This window comes from Chamaea fasciata, unplaced genomic scaffold, assembly GCF_029207755.1.
Source record: "Chamaea fasciata isolate MVZ Bird 193981 ecotype frontalis unplaced genomic scaffold, bChaFas1.0.hap1 SCAF_19, whole genome shotgun sequence".
In the NCBI taxonomy this organism is placed as follows: domain Eukaryota; kingdom Metazoa; phylum Chordata; class Aves; order Passeriformes; family Sylviidae; genus Chamaea; species Chamaea fasciata.
In genome coordinates this window covers 9,928,358-9,955,622 of record NW_027094104.1, presented here as the reverse complement: position 1 = coordinate 9,955,622, position 27,265 = coordinate 9,928,358, and the positions used below count along the sequence as shown (strand labels likewise).

The 27,265-nt window shown below is 44.3% G+C and overlaps 1 protein-coding gene and 1 long non-coding RNA gene across 2 annotated transcripts; one reads left to right on the top strand and one right to left on the bottom strand.

Moving 5' to 3' along the window:
* Window positions 1-4,660: 4,660 nt before the first annotated feature.
* Window positions 4,661-26,910, bottom strand: LOC136299147 (uncharacterized). The gene is made up of 4 exons (XR_010723445.1): window positions 26,837-26,910; window positions 26,648-26,758; window positions 9,881-9,979; window positions 4,661-5,647 (listed from the first exon to the last, which is right to left on the bottom strand). It is a non-coding gene; the product is annotated as an uncharacterized lncRNA (long non-coding RNA).
* On the top strand, window positions 9,775-23,065 carry LOC136299143 (myosin heavy chain, skeletal muscle, adult-like). The gene is made up of 38 exons (XM_066200494.1): window positions 9,775-9,993; window positions 10,083-10,226; window positions 10,318-10,474; window positions 10,694-10,721; window positions 10,820-10,934; window positions 11,016-11,108; window positions 11,206-11,269; window positions 11,353-11,451; window positions 11,545-11,648; window positions 11,729-11,867; window positions 12,113-12,231; window positions 12,319-12,468; window positions 13,397-13,567; window positions 13,900-14,206; window positions 14,279-14,364; window positions 14,831-14,918; window positions 15,011-15,128; window positions 15,339-15,462; window positions 15,542-15,678; window positions 15,801-16,056; window positions 16,526-16,768; window positions 16,875-17,051; window positions 17,137-17,282; window positions 17,370-17,460; window positions 17,549-17,938; window positions 18,054-18,180; window positions 18,425-18,543; window positions 18,821-19,017; window positions 19,436-19,619; window positions 19,706-19,871; window positions 20,043-20,167; window positions 20,438-20,746; window positions 20,898-21,101; window positions 21,352-21,477; window positions 21,571-21,741; window positions 21,834-21,938; window positions 22,096-22,191; window positions 22,589-23,065. Exons 1-38 carry the CDS (start codon window positions 9,790-9,792, stop codon window positions 22,742-22,744), a joined length of 5,835 nt encoding a protein of 1,944 aa, XP_066056591.1. The 5' UTR covers window positions 9,775-9,789; the 3' UTR covers window positions 22,745-23,065.
* Window positions 26,911-27,265: the final 355 nt, after the last annotated feature.

Below are 27,265 nucleotides of genomic sequence, written 5' to 3'. Positions count from 1 at the left end.
CAAGCTGGCTTTTTTTCTTTCTAGTACTGAACTTTGAACACTGATTTCTGTAATTCCTGCTTCACTTTACAACATCTCAGTCATTTCCAGGTTCTAATCCTCTTCCCATTGGTTTCTAAGTCTTTCCACCCTACTCATCTTCTGTGTAACTGAAGCTCCAGTGTGTATGCTGAAAAAAGTATCCTCTACATCACTCTCAGATTATTTAGAACACTGCTCAGATGTCATCCTCTCATGTTTGCTGTACTGGTAGAAGGAGAATGATTAGCTAACTCTGATACACTTTCAAGAACTGTTTATCCTGACATTCCAGGTCACAGTTTTTTTCCTTCCTCTGTTCAGTGAAATGACACCTTCCCCTTAACTGCAGATAATCTGCCACTGCAGCTTTTCAGGAAGCCACTTGGAGTCCAGACTGAAAAAGGATGGCATCACCTTTACGAACAGGTAACTCGCAACAATCCATACCAGGAAAAGCAACCACTTAGATTTCTGTGAACTGAAGCAAGATCACAAGCATAGCAGCCACTAAGACTAGAGGAACAGAACTCGAAGAGAGAAAAGCCACCAATTCATACAAATTAACAAACAATAAAACCAGCCTGTCCCCCCAAAAAAATCCCCACCCAAACAACTGCCCCCCCAAATTTCACCAGCAGCATTATCCTGGGGCTTATGCTCTACTTCTATGGATTTTAGCTATCTCTCATAGCCCATGCAGTGAACATCTTGAACTGCTTTTCATCCCAGAGGATGCATTCAAGTCTGTCATTACTTAAGAAAATCAGAAACTTTCTTCGAGGTCAGTTCATGTTTCTTACTATTTTTTTTTTTCATTCCCTGCACCAGCATGGATTAGGCATGCCTAATAGATCTCCAAACCATGTTTCTTTGCTGGGCAACTCGTCATGCCAGCCACAGTACGGCACACAAACAGCCTGCAAGAAATACACTTTACTTTTGTCTGATCTGATTCTTACTGGCTTTTATATACAAAGTATGTCCTTACCATTGCAATGGTCCAGTACTCAGCTACGTCTTAGCAGAAGAGTAGGGATGAGAAGTTTTGCTCTAGCAGATCAGAGCATCAGCATTTGTTTTCAGCATGTGCTAACATTCCTGGGAGCTCTCGTTTTACACAGAGGCAGCAGAAATGCTGCTGCAGCAGGGTGTGAATATTCCCTGCCAGACAGTTAATCAGGATCCACAGGGTGCACTGATGCCTCCAGCAAGCCCTGTTCATATGACAGCATGGCTGACAACAGCACTAGCAAGCTGCAGATCCCATGGGGAAGGTTTTTCAATAAAATAACTGGTGTATCAGATAGTTTGAAGTAGTATAAAACTGAAATAGAAATGGTGGTAAGTTTCTCTGTGTTATCTGTGAGTTTTTTGGAAAGGTTCAGGGAAAAAAGGAGAAACCAGTGAATTCCTGGAAGAAAAATCCATCAAAGGCCATAAGGCTCATGCAGCTCCTCCTCACAAAGCGGGGGCTGTGGGGAGCAAGGTGGGGGAGACATTCTTCATCTTCTTTCAGGACACATCCACACTTAACACCTTAATCCTTCCACCACACAAGACATCAACCCCTCACTTAGACACACATGGATGGTCCTCCCTCTGGCAGGGCAAAGCATCTCTGCACCAATCCCTGACAACATTTAAGATTATTCACATTCTACTTTGTGGAGTTTCCTCAGGACTCAGAATTTTATTTAGGAAGTTCAAGGCTCAGGCACATGTAGTGAAAGCCCTCTTTCAAAAATACAAGTAAAGTTTCATGACAGCAAAGGCAGTTCCTTTCTGCTGCCTGCCTATAGGCCAAAAAGCTGAAGTTTACCTATATCCCCCATTCTATCTGGACCCCATTCTGGTTCAAATTTACAACAGACTGATTAAATGATCCAGAATAGTGAGGAATTCTTCCACCAGTCATGCCAGCCCCGAATGTCTCTGTAAATCATGAGATTCTAGTGTTCTGCCCACTGAAAGCTCATTCTGGAGTGCTCATGTGGCCATTACAGAGATCAGACCATAGTTCAATATTTGGTGGGACCAAAAGACAAACTGGGGAGAAATCCTGTTTTACTGGGACTGTACCTGCTCAATGCCCCTTCAGGAGGGATTTCCAGACCTGCTTTCATACACCATGGATGGACTAGAGTAAGGACTGGGAATGGCAAAGTCTGGGGAAGGAATGACTGTCCAGAGGGATGTGACCTTCAGCAAGACCTGCAACAGAGTCCATGCTACAAGGAAAAGTGGATCAAAGGCAGTTTGTCAAAAGGAGGCCAAGACAGATTAACCTGTCATCTTCTTCAGATAAGGCTGTCCAGGCAAAGGAGCTGTGGCGTTCCTGATCTAGCTGGATCAGAACATCCAGGATCTGGAAAAAATCCAGCAGTAAAGCTGCTGTTAAGGTGGAAAACAGGCAGGCACTGAGCACTGGGAGATAGGGAAAGGAGTGCTTCCCAGCAGACAGCCAAGCTGCCAGCTGATGCCCTTCAGCTAGCACAGCTGCAGAGGCCTTTGCTGCTCCAAATATTCTGGCAGTGTCTGAGACAACAAGGGAATGACAAACATATTTAGCAAGTTCCTCTGGCTGACCTGGCTGGGAAGGCACCGACCTCCCTATTTCTTTTCTGTATTAGCCACACGTGTTACTTGCTCAGTGCTGACAGGGAGGAAGCTGGATGGGAAACAAATAGATCAAAATAAAAGGGAGAGAAAAACACCAGAATGGTGGGGTTGTTGTGATCAAAGTGTCCAGCTCAGTATGTCCTCAGAGAAATATTGGTAAAATCTTTGGCACGGGGAGAAAAATTTGTTTATTTGGGACATTTCCTAGGTCCGTACGAAGAGAACAGGCTGTCAAAGACCAAACCACAGAAAAGTTTTCTTTCCTGAGTAGAATGAAGATGTGTTGGCACATGGAGCTCACCCTCAGGTAGCAGTGCAGGTAGCAGGACAGGTGGGAGGGCATTTGGTTCAAGGTGCTAGAAGGTGTGAGCAGAACTGCAGCCACACAGCCTGAGACACCATCGAGGCTGAGCCACAGCCAGCACAATGCTCTGGGCTGGCCTTTAGGTCCTGACTTGTCTGTCCCACCTAAAAGCAAGTGGGTGGCTCACTATTGACCCTTGGGTGCTGGCCTTGGCCAGAGCTGAGGGAGGAGGAGTTCTGGAGGAAGAACCTTTGGCTGGCAGATTTTGGAGAGGGAAGGAGCTGAATGACTGGAACTGATGGCAGACCTGAAACACCATCAGCTGCTTTTGGGGTTTCTGAGGGGCCAGCAAAATGCCATATCAGAAAAAGGATCACTCTTGGTGAAGCCATGCAGCACTCCTGTGACTTCCTCTGATGCTCTGAACTCTGTCTCAGGTGTCCTTTCTAATAAGCTCTCATCCCACCTCAGAATTTATACAGGAGAGTACTACTTACCCCATTTCCACACAGCTTTTATGGTTCAAACATCAAGTTATCATTTCCACTCTCATTTTAGCCTTCAATACACACATACTCCAGGAAAATAAGAATTTTGCTTCTAGGAAGTGATTTGTGCCTTATTTATGCCAGCATACTTTACAGGCATAGTGATTGTTAACATTCCACTTCCTGGGAAGTATAAAAAATACTCACTTTCTTACCCCAGAGACTGCAGTCACATTAACATCCAATTGACACTGTTTTCACATGTCCTTATTTCAAGCTGCAGGCAATGTGCCATTGCCTGGGAGTCCAATTTCTTAACGTTTACTTTTTCCAGTTTCTTTGCAAATACAATCTCAGTGCTGAATTCTCTGAATCTATAATGTTTATATTTATGACAAATTCCATTCATTTCTTGCCTTAAAATAATTACTATTTTTCATCTCATCTGCAGCCTTGTTCTCTGTGGGTTTTTCTATCATTGAGAGCAGCAAGCTCACTTGTAGCTCTTTAACAGCAATACCTGCTCTCTTTTTCTTTCTTTTTTTTCTTTCTTTTTCTTTTACTTTCTTTTTTTTTTTTTTTTTAATTTTATTTTTATTTAAGACATGTCTGTAGGCCTCAGACTTGCATAAATAACTTTGTGTACTGGGTTTAAGCAAGTGTAGTGACAATTCCATTACATGACCTCCAAGGCACTATGGATCTGATCAGATCTCAGCTTCCAGGGGTGGCTGAAGACCCTCTTGCATACACTGGCCCATCATTGTCCCTGCAGTGGCAGAGCCTTTTTTAAGTGTTGAGAACCACTGGGGCTTCTGGGAGCTTTGGAACATTCAAGATGATGGATATAACCCTATGTCTACATCTCGGTCAAATCTCTCTGTTCTTTACCATGCTGATACTGTAGAATTTTGCTTTTCTTTTTTTCTTTTTCTTTTTCTTTAACCAGGTCGCAGAACAAAATTTTTGCTATGGAATACATTAGATTTTGCACCACAGTGATGTGCATGTACACCTCTGGTGTACAACTACCTGATGCCAGGTACTGGACAAATTAATAGAGCAAAAATTAGGTTTAGATGTAAAATACATCATAGACATTGTCACTGACTCAGAAAACCTCTAAGCAACACATCAGAGAGGCTGTGGAAGCGTTCTCAGCAAGATCACTACATGCATGTTATTTTTACATATTCTAACTGGGAGCTCTCTCTTGGCAAGTGTCAGAGGAAGGAGCCATGAAGAAGTTGGTACAGATATTCTCGTGTTCATTTATTAAAGAAACTCCCCTGTCCAAGCATGCAGGAGCCACTCTCACAGTCACTGTCCCACCACCTGAGCTGGGACAGAGGCCCTTCACAACTGCACTCTCACACTCTCACAGTCACACCAGTTTTTCCACCGTTGAGTCTCAGATGTCCAGATCCTTAAAATAATGTAAGCGTGGTGCAATAACTATCTTGAGCTAGTGCCTCCAGGACAGACCCCAAACAAAGGGACCCCAAACAAAGGAACGCCTGGGGTTTTATCCCCTCACAGTCTAAGAGTGGAAAAATCTGGTCTCATCACCTCCTGCTATGTGTCTGAGTGTCCCTCACCTGTCTGGAACACAGATCTCCTGGCCCCTGGTTTTGCAAAGGGTCTGCAGTTCACAGCCTCTTGCTTTGGGCTCGAGCTTCTGCTCCTCCAGAGATCAGCCTGCAGCTCCACTCCAGCTGCACCCCAAAAAACATGCACCAAATGTATCCTCCAACACATCCCTATAATACAGACAACCACAAGGATTCAAATGTGCCAAGGGGAGTTTCACAGGGACAGAGACAGGAATTCTTGAGACATTTCCACAATTCAGTCTGCTCTAAAATGTGGCCTCTTGCTTCCAGACTCTTTTCAATAATCACAGAACATGGCTGAGAAGCAGTTGGAGCACAAGAAAGAAAGTGAGGCAGGTGCTGGAGTGGCTCTAGATGGCAACTGGCTCTAGGTGGCCCTGATCATGGAGAGGAGTTGGACCACGTTCTGTGATCTTCTCATCAAGAGCCGGTCTTCAGGATGCCTGAATTCCCTTTCCTCCATGGAGAATAGCAGCACTCCAGTGCTTTGGCCAAGCTGCATTTCTGTGTGCAGAACAGACTGTTTTCATGCACATCCTTCATTCTGTCCTGTCTCATTCAGCTGGGCTGTGTTTTGCTTCCAGCACTGATAGACTCCAGCCCTGCAGAGGTATATGGATACAGGAATAGCAGAAAAATAACGTTAGGTAGGAACCACTTATTTTTCTTTTTGCTTCAAAATTTGTGTCGTTCATTACGTATTTTCCATAAGGAAGGACTGATGCACTGTTTAGGGACCCTTTTCCTAGGTGCATTTTATCGACATGGTAAGTTAGTGCTGCCCCAGCACTATCCCACTGTACTCAACTGAATTATCCAAGTGTGGAAACAGGAAGAAGCAATGGTAATTTCATTTCAGTACAGTAATAGTGCAGAGTCCTCTTAAACACTTAATTTAACTCCTCCACTTACCAGAACTGTTAGATGAAAAGAAACATTGCTCAAATTAATGCATCAGTTTTAAGTGATAAATGAGACCTTTTTTTTTTTCCTTTTTTAGTTGGTTTAGAAAAAAACCTCTAAATAGTTATCATGTCAGTGGGAAGTGTCACAAATGAACCTGACTTGACCTTTCAACCTCACTGAGCTGCTTAAAGCTGGCAGTGGCAGAGGTTTGTAAAGACTGAAACCTGAGTTGAACCCAAGGAAACAGTTCCTCAAGGCGAGGTGTGCTGAAATGGCAAATTTGGTCTGTGTGCTGTAGGACATCTCACTTTTCTCCAACACATCCCTTCCAGGACTCAACAAAAATGAAAAGCAGGAGGAAGAACAGGGAGAATAAAATCTCCTTTGTCCACTCAGTAGACTGTCACAGCTGAATTAGCAATACCTAAGTTTATCCAATGGAGACTGTGCTGGTTTTGGTTGAGGTTGAGTTAATTTTCTTCAGAGCGGCTGGTATGGGGCTGTGTTTGGGGTTTGTGCTGAACTCAGGGTTGATAATATAGAGTTTCTCTGCAGGGCTCACACAGAGCCAAGGCCTTTTCTGCTTTTTTGCTTGCCCATCTTGAAATCAGGAGTGCCATTTGCTTTCCTGCAGCCTTCAGGTTAGGTTAGTAACATTTTCCATGTAATTTAGACAGATATTGTTTATTTTTTCTATTTTGGGAAGAAATAAGGATTTACAAGGAAATAAGTACCACTGAAGTAAAGAATTTTTCAATTAATTCATTGAAACTATAAACATCATTGTCAGAGAGCTTTTTGGATGCCAAAACCTACAACTGGTCTTCAATTGGTTACATCAAAGGAACAACAATCTAGCAGACTCTTGAGCCCACTCATGGATGCTTCTATGAATCTCTAAATTCAGGATTTCCAGAATATCAGAAGATATGCAAATGAATGTTATTTTATATTTATATCTGGAGGTGGAGTACAACTTAAAGAGCACTTAGAATGGTTCAAGGTGTCTATCCTCACTGATATATTGGGCTATATTATGTTACAACTGACAGAAGTGAAACAGAGTATTATGCAATAATCTGACTAAGGTAAGCAATGCAGACAACAGTGAAATCCACGTATCATATGCAAGATCTGTAAGTAGAGAGCTCTGTGAAAGGATGACTGTCATCAGACATATGATGTCCTCAGAAAAAGCTGAAGTATGCATCCAAATGTCACTGTGCTTGCCCAGGGAATGGTTGTCCCCTGCTCCCTTAGCTCAGATTCATGGAGCATCCATGGCCTTACAGTTATTAGTGGTTACCCTCATTCCTCTAGTCATCATTAGCTGTATTTCTCTCCTTAGGAATCTTCTCATATTATTTATAGGCGATTTATTCACATAGCTAGGAAGAGACCAAAATTTTCTAATTATATCTAGTAACATCACTTTCCAGTTTTCAGTGCATTCAGTTTGCCAGACAATGCTTTGCCAGAAACAAGGTTTGCCAGAAATGCTTTGCCCAAAGACAGAGGAGGCATCTGCAGCATGCGCTGACCAGACCCTATAAAAGAGTCCTTGAATCTGGGTTGTTCTGTCTGCAGAGGAAACTTCATGGTAAGTGCACGTCTGTGGTTGGCAGAGAGGGGCAGTGTCCCTGGAGCCCCACTTCAGCCCTGCTGTCCTGATGTGTGTACATGCACCTGGAAGGATTTGATATCTGTATGATAAAGCACGTTGGTGTTTTCACTTTGGCGACCTGTCTGTGGAATTCTGTGCAGCAATAATGAGAGATCTGCTGTTTCTGCTTTACAGCACCGAACACCTCCCACCCTGAAAGGCATCTTCTCATAGCAAAAGAGGTAAGAGCCACATTTGCTTGCATTTAAGGGGCAGAAAAAGGTGGGAGATTTCTGTAGAACAGATTTCTTCATGGTGACAAATTACTGTAAAATTCTGTAGGCAGTTGCTGTATGCCCATGTGTTCCTGGCCACTGCTCTGCTATGACAAATAAAGCATGCTGTTGGTTGGACAGGCTGCTCACAGCCAACAAGATTTCCTAAGTGGCTGTTCTTGAAGACACTAGCCACTATGTAATGCCAGGAAATGCTTCTTGGGGATTCCTTGTGTTTAATTATGGAACAGTGAGGTAAATGATCTGTTCTGGCATGAAGTCCAGACAGACAGAGCTAGCCAACAGAACAGAATGTTGCAAAACCTTACAGACTTGTAAGTTATAATTATTACTGCATATGAAACTGGCCAATAAATGTTATGAAAATACAAATGATACTTCAGGGTTTTAATCTGCATGTAGGCTCCCTACTAGTAAACTTGATAAAAATGCAAAAATAGCTATCCAACTAACCAAACAACAAAAAGAGGGAGGTAACTGCTCCTATTCCTCTGAAAGAGGATTGCATAAAATGGAGGATCTGCATGTTACTAGGAGTACCTGCAAATGTTTGTTAACATTTTGGTTATTTACCTAACTAAAAGTTATGACATGACATTTTATCAAGCTGTCTGTCTAACTTCCTTGGAATTCAGATACTTCCTACTACTGGCCACTGGTATTTCTTTGGAAATCCAGTACTGCATTTAGATATCTGGCTTTGACTTATAAATTCTTCAACTGAGGTTTCTGGCTTTGCCTGTAGTTATTTTCACAAACAATGTAAGAAGAAACGGTTGTGCAGTGTTTTAACCTGATGAATTATTTGTCCTTACATGGCAATTGCTCACATACTACTTAAATCATTTGGGATGAGAAGCAGAGAACTCTAGTGAATGATTCAGAGCATCAGCAAAAGACCTATTATGCCCTAGATAGTCCTCAGAACACCTTCTGGACCATTAGCAACCCAAATGGTGCATGGAATGCATCCTCAGGAACTGTTGTAGATGACAACAAACAGACTTGCAATTAGGCTACAGAGCAATGTTACCCTGGAGAAGGTCCTCATAAGACTTCATCCTGAAGCTGATAAGAACCTCACAAATTTTAGAAAAGGGAGTGTGAAATCCTGCATGTGAGAAAGAATAGTCCGATGCAACAGAGTTTGATGTATTTCATTTTGGCTGGAAAACAACTTTGCAGAAAAGGGTCATGAATTCTGGTGCAAGTGTCACAGTTGTGCCTTTGGGGGAAGGAAGGTCGGCAGCACATTGTCTGACTCTCATAACAGCATGCTCAGCAGGTAAAGACAAGTGATTCTTTCCCTGCATTCATCTCCCATATCTGGAGCACACTGTTCAGTTTGGTACTTTCTGGTGACCAGACAGTGACATTCTGGAATGAATCCAGTGGAGATCTTTCAAGATAAGTAAGAAAAATTATGTATGAGAAAAGGCTGCAATGGTGAGGCTTGTCTATACTGGGGATGAAATTTAAAAGTGGTTATCTTAGTGTTATCTTGAACAAAAAGGAGATGGTTATATCATAGAAAGAGTCAGACTCTTCTCAAAAGGGCAGAGGGAGAGGCTGAAGGAATAAAAATGACAGTTTTCAGGCACAGAAATTTTGATTAGGTAATAAATAGGGGGAAAAAATCACCATCAGTATCATCAGACATTAAACTGAGATGCAAAGGGACTGAGAAATATCCATTATTGGACATAATAAAAACTTCATTCGAAGAAGCTGTGGGAGTCTGCATCCAATATTTGCCCTGGTTGAACAGGAAGGTGAACCAAAGAACTACTCCAGATTGCTGCCAAATCACACTTTCTAATAGGCTGTTAGGGTCTATCAATAAAGTGTGTGACAACAAAAAGTATTGACTCATTTGGGTAACATATCTGCTCTTTGACAGTGTTCTCTGCTGTGGCAAGCATCCCCATAGAGTGCAGCCATGTCGTCAGACGCCGAGATGGCCATCTTTGGGGAGGCTGCTCCTTACCTCCGAAAGTCAGAGAAGGAGAGAATTGAGGCCCAGAACAAACCTTTTGATGCCAAGTCATCTGTCTTCGTGGTACATGCTAAAGAGTCCTTTGTGAAAGGGACAGTCACGAGCAGGGAATCAGGCAAAGTCACTGTCAAGACTGAAGGGGGAGAGGTGAGTCAGAAACAAGGCTGAAGGACAACATTTGATCCCCATTTTGAGCTTTTTAGTGATACATGTGGGTCTTCCTGTTTTCTTGGCAGACCCTGACAGTGAAGGAAGATCAAATCTTCTCCATGAACCCTCCCAAGTATGACAAAATCGAGGACATGGCCATGATGACCCACCTGCACGAACCCGCTGTGCTGTACAACCTCAAAGAGCGTTACGCAGCCTGGATGATCTACGTAAGTGGCAGCAGCAGCTTCCTTTGGGCAGCCTGGGGAGCTGCTGGGCCAGGCTCAGGGGAAGCCAACGTGCTGTGTCCCTTCCCCACAGACCTACTCGGGTCTCTTCTGCGTCACTGTCAACCCCTACAAGTGGCTGCCGGTGTACAACCCCGAGGTGGTGTTGGCCTACCGAGGCAAGAAGCGCCAGGAGGCCCCTCCACACATCTTCTCCATCTCTGACAACGCCTATCAGTTCATGCTGACTGGTGAGTGGCTCTGTCTGTCTCACAGGCACTGGACCATTCATTTCTCTGAAGGGATACTCTGTCTTAGCAAAGTGGAAAGACTTTTTCTGACACACACATCTGTTGTGGGGTTTATTATATAGATGTGTACTGCTGGCACATCTTCTGAAAGACACAGGAACAATTTTGCAATGATATTCATGACACGTAATAATCTCTTCTTCTCTGCCTTGTTCACAGATCGGGAGAACCAGTCCATCCTGATCACGTACGTACACCCCCTGCACGGGTCCCTGCGGGGCTGCCCGGGGCCAGGGGACCTCCTGCCTGACCACGCACCCTCTGCTTCTCCCTTGGCTTTGGCAGCGGAGAATCCGGGGCTGGGAAGACTGTCAACACAAAGCGTGTCATCCAGTACTTTGCAACAATTGCAGCCAGTGGTGACAAGAAGAAGGAAGAGAAGTCATCAGGCAAAATGCAGGTGAGTCAGGAAGAACAGACTGAATGGCCTGTCATTGCCCTGTCAACTCAACTCAGTCACTGAATAATTATGTTCCTGTAGGGAACGCTTGAGGATCAAATCATCAGTGCCAACCCACTGCTGGAGGCCTTTGGAAATGCCAAGACCGTGAGGAATGACAACTCCTCACGTTTTGTGAGTTGTTATTGGGACAACCATCAATACTAGTTTAAATATTCTTGCTGTCCAGATTGGTAAAATAGGTCTTGATTGACTTTCCTGCTGCTTTCAGGGTAAATTCATCAGAATCCACTTTGGTGCCACAGGCAAACTGGCTTCTGCTGACATTGAAACATGTAAGACACCCTCCTGGCCTGATCCCCTTCCCTCCAGCCTTCCCCACTTCTTGTGCCTGACTGTGTCCTGCCATCCTTGCCAGATCTGCTGGAGAAGTCCAGAGTCACTTTCCAGCTGAAGGCGGAAAGGAGCTACCACATCTTTTATCAGATCATGTCCAATAAGAAGCCAGAGCTCATTGGTATGAAGTATTGTGAATTGTTTGATAAAATCTGAATGTGTTTAACACTTATCTTCATTCTCACACCCAGATACATCCTATTACTCTTTACAGACATGCTCCTCATCACCACCAACCCATATGACTACCAATTTGTGAGTCAAGGCGAGATCACTGTCGCCAGCATTAATGACCAGGAGGAACTCATGGCTACAGATGTAAGTGTCACAGAACATATTGGTGTGGTAAAACTCCCTCGTAATGGTCCAGAGGTTTATTTGACTGGTTCTGTTGCCAGAGTGCCATTGAGATCCTGGGTTTCACTGCTGATGAGAGAACAGCCATCTACAAGCTGACAGGGGCTGTCATGCACTACGGGAACCTGAAGTTCAAACAGAAACAACGAGAGGAGCAGGCAGAGCCTGATGGCACTGAAGGTATTAAAACCTTATAGAACTCCTAATAACAGAAACAGTTACGTAGCTGGAAGTTGGCAATTATGTTTTCCTTCTGTTTACTTTCACAAATACATAAATCTCAGCTTCCAAACTATTCATGCTTCTGAATTTCCCTTCAAGATATCACAAAATTTCAGTGCTGAGACCAACAGCTACATCGAAGAGGATATCATCTTTCAATTATCACCTCTTCTGTCACTTCCTCCCTCTCTCTTTGTGTTCAGTTGCTGACAAGGCTGCCTACCTGATGGGTCTGAACTCAGCAGACCTGCTCAAGGCCCTCTGCTACCCCCGAGTCAAGGTGGGGAATGAATATGTGACCAAGGGCCAAACTGTGCAGCAGGTAACAACTTGACTGGGAATCTCGGACTTGATTTACTCTCTTCCTTTGGGTGCTATTTTCCTTCTGCTCCATTCTCCTTTGGTTTAGGTGTACAACTCAGTGGGTGCCCTGGCAAAGGCTGTCTATGAGAAGATGTTCCTGTGGATGGTTGTTCGCATCAACGAGCAGCTGGACACGAAGCAGCCCAGGCAGTACTTCATTGGTGTCCTGGACATTGCTGGCTTCGAGATCTTTGATGTAAGTACCACAGAAATGATAGTCAACCAACTAGTTGCCAAGACAAATTGGAGATTTATGCTGGTTTGGTTTTTGTTCTTAAATAATACACTCACTTGTAATTTTAAATTAGTAGTGCATTTTTTGAAAAATCTTTAACTGTCATTTCCTGGAAATATTTTCCTTTCCTCTATATGTCAGGTTTTTTTTCCTCAGGCCAATCCATGAGCTTCAATGGATCTTTATATGACACAAGGAAGAAGCATCTGCCTTTTACATAATTAGCACAAATGTCACAGATTTTCAATAATTTGAACTTAATATTAAAAAAAAAGTCCACAGAAAAATAACACATAAATCCCCAAGATACAATATTATAGGGTTTAGGAAGAGAAAGGTAGACTTAAGTCTCACACAAAAGCTAACCAAGGCCTTGGAAAAAGAGACCAATATATATATACTTTCCTTCTTAAGAGCCAAAGGGTGATTCCAACAGGAAAAATACATTGGCTGTTCCAATTCAGACTGAGAAATTCTATAGATATTTATGGAGGGTATCTGAGTCCAATTCAGGACTGGCAAAAACTGAGAATGTTTAATGTTTTATAAGGACAGTGGGAAAATATACATAAATTAAGAGAAAGGAGTGATGTAAATTGCACCTTGATGAGACTAAAAAAAAAATAGGAAATTCATTTTAAAAATAAGTCATATATTTAAGTGTTGTTAAAGTAGCGAAGAGCAAAAACAAAGACAAAAAAGATCCCCCACAATAAAATTAAAAAAAAATCTTTAGAAATAGATAATTGGTTGTTTAACATTAAAAACATTGTCTTACTTCAGAATCCCGGCATAGGATTCTGAGATGGGATTCTGAGTGTGAAGGAGATAACTCTACAGGCCTCTCTTTATCCTGAAAATGAGCAAATCTTCTCTTTGCACTGAGCAGTTCAACAGCCTGGAGCAGCTGTGCATCAACTTCACCAATGAGAAACTGCAACAGTTCTTCAACCATCACATGTTCGTGCTGGAGCAGGAGGAGTACAAGAAGGAGGGCATTGAATGGACATTCATTGACTTTGGGATGGACCTGGCTGCCTGCATTGAGCTCATTGAGAAGGTGGAAAAATCTTTTCAATGTAGAGGAGTACATTTCTTTTATGATCATTTCTTTTAGTTCAGTCGTTCTTGATAAAATGACGCATTACCGTTGAGTTACGTTCTCACATCAAAATAGGCAGCTTATAAAACCAAAGCTTTTGGAGGAACAGGCTGTCTCTGCACAAACAATGGTTTCCTGAACAACGTGGCTGGGGTGGAAGGGAGAATGTGTACACAGTGTTAAATTGTAGATTTTAACAACTGCCATTAAGCAGTGAGAAGAACAGTGAGGAGCAGTAGTGGCTCCCATCCCCACCACTTACTTTCTTTATGTATTCATATTTCTCCCAGCCCATGGGCATCTTCTCCATCCTGGAAGAGGAGTGCATGTTCCCCAAGGCAACTGACACCTCTTTCAAGAACAAGCTCTATGACCAGCACCTGGGCAAGTCCAACAACTTCCAGAAGCCCAAGCCTGGCAAAGGCAAGGCTGAGGCCCACTTCTCCCTGGTGCACTACGCTGGAACAGTGGACTACAACATCACTGGCTGGCTGGAGAAGAACAAGGACCCTCTGAATGAAACTGTCATTGGGCTGTACCAGAAATCGTCTGTGAAGACCCTGGCTTTACTCTTTGCCTCTGCTGGAGGAGAGGCAGGTCAGTTCTCTGAAATATCATCTCTTTGATGTCCCCAAAGCAACACATGTTTCATTATCTTTACTTTTTCAGAGGCTAGTGGTGGTGGTGGTGGTGGTGGCAAGAAGGGAGGCAAGAAGAAGGGTTCTTCTTTCCAGACTGTCTCAGCTCTTTTCCGGGTATGTGAACACCTTTTCATATATGAAGAGAATTATTCCCCATTTTTAGCTGGCTCAGACACAGAAAAAAAAAAGCAAAAAAATCCTAGTAATCAGCCAACCAACCAATCAAAAAATTTCTAAGTATAACTTCTATGTAGACCACTGTTGAAAACAAAAATCTTATGGAATGAAAAATAGCACTGTGAAAACCTAAACTTACAATTAATATAAACATAAATTCTGTCATAAAAAGTGCCTAATTTCTATCCTTCATAGGGTTGATGGTAAGGTTTTTCTTATCCTACAAGGTGATGTTTAATGCTGAGATTCTGAAGGAATTGAGCAATTGATTGAGGCATTCTCAGCTGACAATTTTCAGCCCAGTCTATCTCCTTTGATGGGTCTTTCATGTTAAATTCAAAGAATGCAAAGGGTTATTTTTTCCATGTTACTTATAAATGCACAATGAATCATGATCCCACAGGAGAATCTCAACAAGCTGATGACCAATCTGCGGAGCACTCATCCCCATTTTGTGCGCTGTATCATCCCCAATGAGACCAAAACACCTGGTAAGATGCTCAAACAGAAAGATCCTGGCTCTCCTACATCCATCCTTTCTGCACTGCCATCTGTGCCATTCATTTGTGCTCTGCATTGCCAGGGGCCATGGAGCATGAGCTGGTGCTGCACCAGCTGCGCTGTAACGGCGTGCTGGAAGGGATCAGGATTTGCAGGAAAGGGTTCCCCAGCAGAGTCCTCTATGCTGACTTCAAACAGAGGTGAGAGCTATGAAATGAAGAGAGAAGTCAGGTGTCCTCAACAACTTCTCTCCATCACACAACTGAGCTTTTCCAGGCTCTCTGAGTGTAGAGGGATGAAATCTCAACTTCCTAAGCATGATTCTGCTGCAAACACTGCTCTTAGTTTCAGTAAACAGAACAATCTTATGACTGGACATTGTATTCCTCCTATTTCCTCTAATTCCGCAGATACAAGGTGCTTAATGCCAGTGCCATCCCCGAGGGACAGTTCATCGATAGCAAGAAGGCTTCTGAGAAGCTCCTTGGCTCAATCGATGTGGATCACACCCAGTACAAATTTGGACACACCAAGGTACAAACCTCCCCATTCACTCTCTGCCTGGTCTTTGCTCTACCTGACACTGATGTGCTGCAACATTCCCTCTCTCCAGGTGTTCTTCAAAGCTGGGCTGATAGGGCTGTTGGAGGAGATGAGGGATGAGAAGCTGGCCCAGCTCATCACCCGCACTCAGGCTATGTGTAGGGGTTACCTGATGAGGGTGGAGTACCAGAGAATGGTGGAGCGGAGGTACAGTTTCCTCTTCTTCTGTTAAAGTCACTTTGCTCATGGGAAAGTGTTGATATATGAAATATTCTCAGTCTCGCAAATCAGACTGAGAACATTCATTGTATGTTTTTATTATTCCTCAGGGAGTCCATCTTCTGCATCCAGTACAACATTCGTTCATTCATGAATGTCAAACACTGGCCATGGATGAAGCTGTTCTTCAAGATCAAGCCCTTGCTGAAGAGTGCAGAGTCTGAGAAGGAAATGGCCAACATGAAGGAAGAATTTGAGAAAACCAAGGAGGAGCTTTCAAAGTCTGAGGCAAAGCGAAAGGAGCTAGAGGAGAAAATGGCATCTCTAATGAAGGAGAAAAATGACCTGCAGCTCCAAGTGCAGGCTGTAAGTATCACCATTTATTTCCCAGTCAGAAAAAGCAAATACTCATTCTGACTGCTCTGTCTCGAGCAGAATATCAGGTGACCATTTTATTGAACATGAAGCTTAGAAAGTAGTGTCTTACAGTAGCATGTGGAGCTCCCTGATAGATAGTAAAGGAAGCAAAGGGCTTCAAGTGGGTTTAAGTGCTCCAGCTTTTCTGATGATGATACCATCTGTAGATATCCAGGACAGGATTGTACCTTAACCCCCTACTCCATTTAATACTATCACAACTACGAATTCTAAGAAGTATTTTTGAAAAAGTAAAAAAAACAACAAAAAAAATTGAACATTCCAAACTGAGAACTTGAATATCTATTTGCCAGACAGAAAAGCTGACAACATTGTAAAGATGCTTGAGTGGATAGGGTAAAAGAAAAAGATGAGAAACTTTCAAATATTTTAAATAAAATCTTTCTTTACCCACCAGGAAGCAGATAGCTTGGCTGATGCTGAGGAAAGGTGCGACCAGCTCATCAAAACCAAAATACAGCTGGAAGCAAAAATTAAGGAGGTGACTGAAAGGGCTGAGGATGAAGAGGAAATTAATGCTGAACTGACAGCCAAGAAGAGGAAGCTGGAAGATGAATGTTCAGAGCTGAGGAAAGATATTGATGACCTTGAGCTAACACTGGCCAAGGTGGAGAAGGAAAAACATGCCACCGAAAACAAGGTATGAGGCAGAAGCTGTCACTTGCACTCCAGAAAATGGGCTGTGTGCTATTGCAAAACTTCTAGATATTCTTCCTTTATTGACATATGCTCCCTTCTTTCTTAAGGTGAAAAACCTGACTGAGGAGATGGCAGCATTGGATGAAACCATTGCCAAGCTGACAAAAGAGAAGAAGGCCCTCCAAGAGGCCCATCAGCAGACCCTGGATGACCTGCAGGCAGAGGAGGACAAAGTCAACACTCTGACCAAAGCCAAGATCAAGCTGGAACAGCAAGTGGACGATGTAAGCACACAGACATGGAGCAGGAACAGGACAGGTATGGAGCCTGACCTGGCTGGCAGAGCCCTGATGGTCTTGTTGTGTTTAGCTGGAAGGGTCCCTGGAGCAAGAGAAGAAACTGCGCATGGACCTGGAGAGAGCTAAGAGGAAACTGGAAGGAGACCTGAAGCTGGCCCAGGACAGCATCATGGATTTGGAGAATGATAAGCAGCAGCTGGATGAGAAACTGAAGAAGTAAGTGTGGCTCTGGGCCACCTGAGTGCTGGGCTGCAGCACTTGTCTTTTTTCTTTGAACTCTAACGTGGTTCACTTTGCCCAAAGGAAAGACTTTGAGATCAGCCAGATCCAGAGCAAGATCGAGGATGAGCAAGCCCTGGGCATGCAATTCCAGAAGAAAATCAAGGAGCTGCAGGCAAGTCTCTGTTCCTTCCCCTCCCATGCTCAGGCTCAGCTCAGGCATGAGGAGGGCACGGGTGTGAAGGGTCCCTGGTGTTGTGCAGGCCCGCATTGAGGAGCTGGAGGAGGAAATTGAGGCCGAGCGAACCTCTCGTGCTAAAGCAGAGAAGCATCGGGCTGACCTGTCCAGGGAGCTGGAGGAGATCAGTGACCGCCTGGAAGAGGCAGGAGGGGCCACAGCAGCTCAGGTTGAGATGAACAAGAAGCGTGAGGCAGAATTCCAGAAGATGCGGCGTGACCTGGAAGAGGCCACGCTGCAGCACGAAGCCACGGCTGCCGCCCTGCGCAAGAAGCACGCGGACAGCACAGCTGAGCTGGGGGAGCAGATCGACAACCTGCAACGCGTGAAGCAGAAGCTGGAGAAGGAGAAGAGTGAGATGAAGATGGAGATTGATGACTTGGCCAGCAACATGGAGTCTGTCTCCAAAGCCAAGGTACAGATATATTTTACAGGCTCCTTGACCCAGTAGAATACAACACAATTCTTGAACCTGGCATTGTTTAGAGTGTGGATGGGTAACTCATCACTTTCCATATCCCGAAACACAGGCGAACCTGGAGAAGATGTGCCGCACACTGGAAGATCAGCTGAGTGAGCTTAAGACCAAGGAAGAAGAACATCAGCGCATGATCAATGACCTCAATGCTCAAAGAGCTCGTCTGCAGACAGAGTCAGGTGAGACACCCACATCTACACTTGCAGATCAATATCAATAATATCTCAGGATTATTGCAAAGATTACTCTTCTTTTGGCGAATGGTCTTTCCAACACACTTTGTGTCACATCTACTGTGAAATGCTTGAAATGGGATCATAAATTTCAGCATGGACTGCAAACTATCTGGTTTTACATCTCCAAATGTCAGCAGTTTCACTACCAATGGCATTAAAACTTTTGTATATTTGCATATTTTCTCAGGTGAATATTCACGCCAGGTGGATGAGAAGGATGCTTTGGTTTCTCAGCTGTCAAGAGGCAAACAGGCCTTCACCCAACAGATTGAGGAACTCAAGAGGCATCTGGAGGAAGAGATAAAGGTGATTTCTCCTCTCAGAGGTGCCTCAGACACTTATGTGACTACTGACCCACCATGATGTGACAGGGAAAAAAATGTAATGCAATTTGGTTGATGTCATCTCATGCTGACTTTTACCGAGAGTTTTTCCACTCTTCCTCTTATTCACTCCTAGCTTCTTTCCACATTAAATGCATGGTTGTCTATTTGCATAGAAGCCTAATCCAGTGTCCAGTTAATATTCAGTCAGATTTCATGGAGTATTTTTGTTCCATGAGCCAATACCCTTGTTGCTGCAGGCCAAGAGTGCCCTGGCCCATGCCCTGCAGTCCGCTCGCCATGACTGTGACTTGCTCCGGGAACAATATGAGGAGGAGCAGGAGGCCAAGGGGGAGCTGCAGCGAGCCCTGTCCAAGGCCAACAGTGAAGTGGCCCAGTGGAGAACAAAATATGAGACTGACGCGATTCAGCGCACGGAGGAGCTCGAGGAGGCCAAGTACGTGGGGAAAATGAGGAGGGCTAGCAGAGATAAGGACCAGAAATACTTGGAGACCACTGTAACGTTTTCAGGAAGAAGTCAGTGTTCTGCTTGGGCTTGGGGCAAATGGAGAATAGCAAATAAATCCTGTAATGCATGTGGTGTGGGAGTAAAAATCACAGGCAAGCATGTAGAAGAGTAGAAGACAGGGACTGGCAGAGAAACTCAATATAACAGGTAGAGAAATGGAAGAGGAACGTGGACCCCAGACTAAGAAATGGCTAAACATGCTCTTGATAAAAGCATCACATAATTGAATTGCTTGCTGACTGTGAGCTGCACTTACCAAGGAATTTGTAAGACATCCTGAAAAGCCTATCAATCACAGGCCACAAGTTCCGCTTTACACTTAAACCATGAGATATGTTTAACACAGGAAGAAGCTGGCCCAGCGCCTGCAGGATGCAGAGGAACATGTTGAGGCTGTCAATGCCAAATGTGCCTCCCTGGAAAAGACAAAGCAGAGGCTGCAGAATGAAGTGGAGGACCTGATGATTGATGTGGAGAGATCCAATGCTGCCTGTGCTGCTCTGGATAAGAAGCAGAGGAACTTTGACAAGGTCTTTTGGCCTCCAGCACCAGCACTCCTGGGCAGAGCACGGCCCCGTGATGGCCACAGCCCGACTCACACCCTGTTTCTCTCCAGATCCTGGCAGAATGGAAGCAGAAGTATGAGGAAACGCAGGCTGAGCTGGAGGCCTCGCAGAAGGAGTCGCGCTCTCTCAGCACGGAGCTGTTCAAGATGAAGAATGCCTATGAGGAGTCCTTGGACCACCTGGAAACAATGAAGCGTGAGAACAAGAACTTGCAGCGTAAGTCCCTGGCCCTCTGCTCCTTGCTGGCCTTGCTCACTATCAGCCATTATCACCGTTCCTCATGGGTCTGTGCCTGCAGGTCTGCAGAGATGCCTGTCCTCTTGGTGGGACAGGACCCTTCCCATTCTGCTCTGTGCCTGACCATGCCATTGGTCTTTGTTCCCACAGAGGAGATTTCCGACCTGACGGAGCAGGTTGCGGAGGGAGGGAAGGCGATTCATGAGCTGGAGAAAGTCAAGAAGCAGATTGAGCAGGAGAAATCTGAACTGCAAGCCTCCCTGGAGGAAGCCGAGGTAAAGCCTTCTATTGACAGTTGATTAGTTGCCACACAGTTCAGCAACTTCAGATAATATTTGTGTAATTATATGCATTGAGAATTGAGAGGAGGCATAGGAAGCAGGGTTTCTTTACATTACTAAAACTTTGAATCCACAGGTATGCTTTTTTTTCCCTTTCTTGCAATCTCAGACTTCAGGTTATACATTATTCTTTAAGATAACAACTCATGTAAAGTTGTTGATGTTGTTATTTTTTGTAAGTAACTGAGTTTTATACTTTTTCAGGCCTCCCTGGAACATGAGGAGGGAAAGATCCTGCGCCTGCAGCTTGAGCTCAACCAAGTCAAGTCTGAGATCGACAGGAAGATAGCAGAGAAGGATGAGGAGATTGACCAGATGAAGAGAAACCACCTCAGAATTGTGGACTCGATGCAGAGCACTCTGGATGCTGAGATCAGGAGCAGGAATGAAGCCTTGAGGCTGAAGAAGAAGATGGAAGGAGACCTGAATGAAATGGAGATCCAACTGAGCCATGCTAATCGCATGGCTGCAGAGGCACAGAAGAACCTTAGAAATACACAGGCAGTGCTCAAGGTATGGCATTAAAAAGCAGGTCCTCACTGGTTTCTTACGCAGCTACAAATATTTCTCTTCTACAATTCTATCTTTTCCATATAAATATAAAAATGGAAAATAAGTAAATAGGAAGAATATACCTCCAAATCTGTTGTATCTCCCTTTCCAGGACACCCAGATCCATCTGGATGATGCTCTCAGGACACAGGATGACCTGAAGGAGCAGGTGGCCATGGTGGAGCGCAGGGCAAACCTGCTTCAGGCTGAAGTTGAGGAGCTCCGGGCAGCCCTGGAGCAGACGGAGAGATCGAGGAAACTGGCTGAGCAGGAGCTTCTGGATGCAAGTGAGAGAGTTCAGCTCCTCCACACTCAGGTAAGTTCTAGAACTGAAGGCATACAACACCTATAGTATTTAGAGAAGTTAAATTAGCAGTAGGTCTGTGTTCCTTTTTTAATTGTAATATAACAATTAGTCTTCATCAGTCTACCATTGCCATTTATCAGTTATTTTTATTCTTCATATAAAAAGGTAGTAAATACAAAAAATAAAAATAGGTAATGTTATTTTTCTAAAAATAGTGTGAAGCAACTGGAAAAAAAGATATGCTTTTTTCCTTCAACAGAACACCAGCCTGATCAACACCAAGAAGAAGCTGGAAACAGACATTGCCCAGATCCAGGGTGAAATGGAGGATACCATCCAGGAAGCCCGCAATGCTGAGGAGAAGGCCAAGAAGGCCATCACAGATGTGAGTTGGCTGCTCCTGGCATTGCTGATGGGGAATGTACTCTCCCAAAATATCTCCAGTCCTAAAATGGCTTTGACCCTTTGCTCTGATCAGGCGGCCATGATGGCAGAAGAGCTGAAGAAGGAGCAGGACACCAGTGCCCACCTGGAGAGGATGAAGAAGAACCTGGACCAGACGGTGAAGGACCTGCAGCTTCGTCTGGAGGAGGCCGAGCAGCTGGCACTGAAGGGAGGGAAGAAGCAGATCCAGAAGCTGGAGGCCAGGGTGTGTAGGGCTGGGGTTGTGTGTGAGTGAGACACTCAATGTCTTGCAGAGACATTGTCAGGGAAGCTGCAGGGCTGGGCTTGTCCTTGCAGGTGCGGGAGCTGGAAGGGGAGGTTGATGCTGAGCAGAAGCGCAGCGCTGAAGCCGTGAAGGGTGTGCGCAAGTACGAGCGGAGGGTGAAGGAACTGACCTACCAGGTAAGGCAGGAGGTCTCCTTGGGCTGATACACCCTTATTCCATCAAACAAAAGATGTTCTTATGGACATCTCATGGACATTTAGCTCCAAGGATAAATGCTATATTGTGGTGTGGAGAAAGCAATAATTCACTCTTTCCACTTTGCCAATCCTCCAGTCTGAGGAAGACAGGAAGAATATTCTCAGGCTGCAGGATCTGGTGGACAAGCTGCAAATGAAAGTGAAATCCTACAAGAGACAAGCTGAGGAAGCTGTGAGTATGGCTTGGGGAATAAAAAGCATCGCTTCCTGTGGGTGTCACACAGGCGACCAGGAGAGGAATATCAGAAATTTTTAAAATGTCAAACCTCATCAGTTGAGGAGGGGGACTTTGTCATCCAGAGGTACCCTCCTGGCACATGAGCACCAAACAAGTGGGAGAATAAGTACAGAAATAACAAATCAAAATTATGAAATTGCTCCTCATTTGTGACACAGTCCTGGTGAATCTTGTCCCAGTAGGGCCCTGAAAAGGGGAGGATGAGGAGCTCTGTTTGAGGCTGATGTGTGAGCAGTGGTGGGAATAGGATGCAGATTTGCAAGGCTGACTTGCAGCAGGAGTGAAACCCCTGCCCTGGGCTCCTCACCACTGACTCCCTTTCCCCACACAGGAGGAGCTGTCCAATGTCAACCTCTCCAAGTTCCGCAAGATCCAGCACGAGCTGGAGGAAGCCGAGGAGCGGGCTGACATTGCAGAGTCCCAGGTCAACAAGCTCCGGGTGAAGAGCCGGGAGTTTCACAGCAAGAAAATAGCAGAGGAAGAGTGAGGATATCATCAGGCAGCAAAGTGACCTGAGGGCTGCACAAAATGTGAGCCCACTGTCACTTCCTTCTGCAACTAGGCTTTATAAATTTGTCACTGTCTAAAGACTAAAGACCATAGATTCCTTTGCATAAAAAGCAGTAGTTACATTTTAGTTCTGCAGTTATTTAAGCCTTGATTGTGTTGAAACAATTAATATTCAGGAATAAACTCCTGAATTTTCTGGATCAAGATTCAGAAAATCCAGTACTCCAACTACCATTAGAGTAAAAGGCATGAGAGTGTTTCCCAGGAATGGAATTGTGATTTGAAGTTAGAATAAATAAATAATAAATAAATAATGTTCTTCAAAAAGAGAAATTGTAAACCTATGTTTTACAAGGTTACAAGCATGCATATCAAAAGGAACTGTTTTTATTTTCTAACACCGGAATTGAAAGCAACCGTTAACAGAACACCATAAAGACATCTCCAAGTCTGACACGCTGAGAATACAGAGAAGCACTAAACATGGTGTTTCCACACTGCCAAACAGTGCTTCCTATCTTCCTTTTGCAGCAATGCATGATATTTGTTGTATAAGGGAACTGAAAACTATAAGGAAAAAAAGGAACTTATAGATCCTGGCTTTTTTTTTTTTTTTTCATTGCACATGGGGTAACACTGCAGAATATAATGCATAAGCAGGACAAAAACGAGGAAAAGCTGACCATGAGGAAGAGCAAGGCAGCCAGGATGTTTACTACCCCCAGCCATTCTCATCAGTGCCCCAGAGGGTGCAGTGCAGACTGAGCAAGTGGTGAGTCTGGACTCACAGGTACCTCCATCCTGAAGCAAAGAGATCATGCCCACTGGGACATCACAATGACAATGACATTGCAGCTTCCTTTGTCTGGAACAGGTGTCTGGAGGCAACCTGCACAGCAAGCAGCAGTGCAGCTTAACATGACATTCACTAGACCGTGGCATGCCAGGTAGCTGCTGAGGGAAGATTCCACAAGCAGATATGGGGAATGGTAAATGAGACTTGTCTTTGACTACAGGGACACTTACAGGTCCCTAGAGGTTCCTGGCTATTTCTACACCACTACATTTACAGGGAGTGCTTCAAAGAGCTGCGAAATGGCTGGGGAAGAGAGCTGGAGATACTGCACAGCCTTTTGCATTGACCACAGCAGCCAGTGTGTTTGCAGGAACAGCTTTCAGGATTGGGAGGTCCTCCTCCTCCCAAACACACTGAGGTTTACACCCATAGACTCCTTCCATGTTACAACCAAATATGGAAATAGTTTGCTAGGCAGGAGCTAAATATATTTAGGGAAAAGATGACGCCCCGTGTTGACTCTTGTGTCACTGTAAGTGATGCTCCTCAGAGACATCATCTCTATGTGTGAAGCTGTGAAATCTTCATCAGTGCCAGTGATATCTGAACAACAAGGAAAAAAAACCTTGGGTACCTTTTTAAACCTGCTGACAGACTAGTAAATATCACAACAACTTCGGGGACCATATTTCAATGCCAAAAAACCCCTGCTCCCTTTGGACATTATTACAAACACCCTCCAAAATGAACAAGCTGCTCTGACTGTGGAAGAATCAGGATGCACTTGAAGCACCTGAAACTCTTGGGGCTCCTCTCTCACCTGTAAGAATTTGTGGCCTGAGGATTTGTTATTAATGCTCAACTGATGAAAGGTAACATTGCGGGTTCCCTAAGGAACAATGCCTTGGGTCAGAATTCCAACTGCACAGGTGGGAGAGGGAGAGAAATCACACACACTGCACTGTGCTGACCTGGCCTTGCCACCTGGAAAGCATGGCTGGAGACTTTTTGGAATCAGAGTGGAATATTAAAGGGATGAGTAAGGAAACCAATTTCTCCTCACTTTTGATTTGCTGCCTTGGCTGGAGGACAGGAGTCATTTTGCATCAACACACTATTTCTGGAGTTAGGCTGCTTGTGATGTAAAATGTGCTGATGCACAGGTAACTGATCTTGGGCCCATAACAGGCCTAAAGGAACAACTCTCAGAGAAGGTTTAAAATAGATGCAGCTGATGAAGCTCCACTAGAGCTGCTGCCCCATGTGGACTATGGAATTCTCTGACTTTCAACAGCTTGGGCATGGACAACTGTGTCTCCTGGGGACAAGAGCATCAGCACTTTAAGAGGCACTACGACATGGAGAAAGTATCTCTGACCTGAAAGACACAGGTTCCTCACAGAGGTTTCTTGCCAACAATCCAGCTTTCCAGTTCTCCAAGTACTCATTTTCTATGCCCTCAGCCCACAGCAACACTGCTTTGATCAGAAAGGGCTTTCGTCCCCAATGGCAGAAAATGAGGGGGCCAGGGAGTGAAGGACAGAAAGAAAGAGAGAAGCAAAGGAGGGAGAGGCAGATGGAGCAAGAGAGGGAGAGCAGGGGGAGAGTAGAGGACAATGGGTTGGGTAAATACTGTGAGAAAGAAATGGAGAAGAGAGTGAAACACAGAAAATGACAGAGAAAATAGAGGAAGGGAGGAAGATACTGAGAAAGAGGAGAAAGAAAGCAGCACTGAGAAAAAATATTGAGATGGGGAGCAAGAAAATTCATGAAGAGAAGGAGAGAAATGGACAGAAAATAGAGGTGGAAAGAAGAAACAAAAAGGAAGGGAGCAAACATATTAGCATCATTTGAGTGTTGGCACCTGACAACCTGACATTGGACTTAACTCTGCTTTGATCACTGCTCTCAATCAGTGCTCTTGTAAACCCCCTGTCCACCAACCCATATCACAGCCAATACCCTACAATGGGTGCCTTGCTAAGAAAAGTAAGAGAGTTCCTTTAGAAGTAAATCTGCTCACTGAATCTCTGGTCTGTCCTGACACTGCAGGAGGGGCAGGCAGGTTGTGTCTGGCATCTCCCCACGTCCCAAGGTCTCGTGAGCAGTGATGTTAAAAGAGAAGGCTGAAAACCCTGAAGTGGGGAAGCTTGGAAAGCAGAAGTGCTCGTGGGAACTGGGCAGGATGAGGAGAATGTGAAACACTCATTGGAGAGTGGGGAGAATGGGTTCACACTGCGGGCTCTGCATGGCATCTGGCTACTTTGCAAGCTGCTAATACTTCTAGACACAGAGTCTAAATGTGATGGTGTTCATGGCAGACACACAAGTCAGTGCACAGAGTATTAGAATTTAAGCTAGGCAGGAAGTTTTCCCATCCTAAATGCTCTTGGAAATGTTCATAATTCCCTCCCGTTTTGGTATTCCAAAACACTTCTTAATATTTTTCCCATCCTGAAAGATACCTGCCTCGGTTAGCCAAAAATCTGGCCTCAGTGAAGAATGGACTATGTTCATGCCTCCACACTGCAATACAGAACTACTGAAATCAAACAAGGAGATGCTTAGAGTTAACACAGAGAAAAATCTGTTTTTCCTAGGAGTGATTTGAGGTTGTGAATGAGCCCTTGTGGAAGTGAGGGGAAATTTGGCATGAAAAACATACTACAACATAACCCACAATAGTTCTGTGTGTAACTGCCTGAACTTTGCTCTGTTGCAGGAGGTATTATGGGTGTTAAAAGTGGTTTTTAGGTCATAAGTAACATGTGACAGTTCTTAAGAAGAGTACAGTCACATCTCAAACAAGGATAGTATGTAGGTTTCTTCAAATCATGGCATTCAAAATCAAGGTTATCAAAAACAGATGCCTTTATGGCACCTGTTATCTGTCAGTGATTTCAACTGCTCAGCATGTTCTCTGATGTTTTCTGGGAGGAGCAGTCACCTTTTCAAAATTGCACTATTTTAGTAACCCTGATTTCCTTTTGATCCAAATCCTTCTCCACCTTCAACTCCTTCTACCACCTGTTGTCTTTCTTCTTGACTCTTCCACCCAGACACCACCCAGCTCACCCCACACACCTGTTCTGTAACAGGAGCTCCTCAGCTGCTTTGGTGAGTGATGGAAAGGGCATCCTGAAGGTCATGTCCTCATCCAGGACCCACTCTCCAGATCTCTTCCATGGATGCTCTCTGGAATAACAGGAGGAGCCTAAGTAACTGTGCAACTTTGATAGTCACTCAGCACCTGCCCAGGTGTTATATTTTTACCTTCTGCTCCATTTCACAGCTAAGTGATGCTGAGATATCTTTGGAGTTGCAGTTTCTCTCTTCCTTCTCTCTCTTCTGAAATACAGAAATGTGAAACATTTTACATGCTTACAAGCATGCTTTACATGCTTATGTGGCATATATACCATTATATAAATGCATTGAAAAAATTATGCTTGAAGCAGTCGCAAGAGAGTACAATTAGGAGACAAAAGGATCTTCAAAGTCCCTCCATGCTTTGGTGCATGGGACAGGGCAGTCTTCACAAGTAAGTTCTAGCCCCAGAAATACTAGCTTACCTTTGCCATGGCCAAAATTTCCCTGTACCTATTATCTCTCCCCCTGAATATTTTTAAGATTCTGGGGGTTCTGTTCATCAACCTGTTTTACCCAAAAATCAATTAACCCTTCCAGTCTTACCTCATATGG

What these genes read in the sequence shown, in the direction of transcription:
- LOC136299143 (XM_066200494.1), top strand. Translation starts at nt 9,790, where the DNA reads ATGTCGTCAGACGCCGAGATGGCCATCTTTGGGGAGGCTGCTCCTTAC. An exon ending in CTGGATGAGAAACTGAAGAA is followed by an intron (nt 17,283 to 17,369) that starts GTAAGTGTGGCT and finishes CTTTGCCCAAAG; the next exon opens with GAAAGACTTTGAGATCAGCC. An exon ending in CCTCCCTGGAGGAAGCCGAG is followed by an intron (nt 20,168 to 20,437) that starts GTAAAGCCTTCT and finishes ATACTTTTTCAG; the next exon opens with GCCTCCCTGGAACATGAGGA.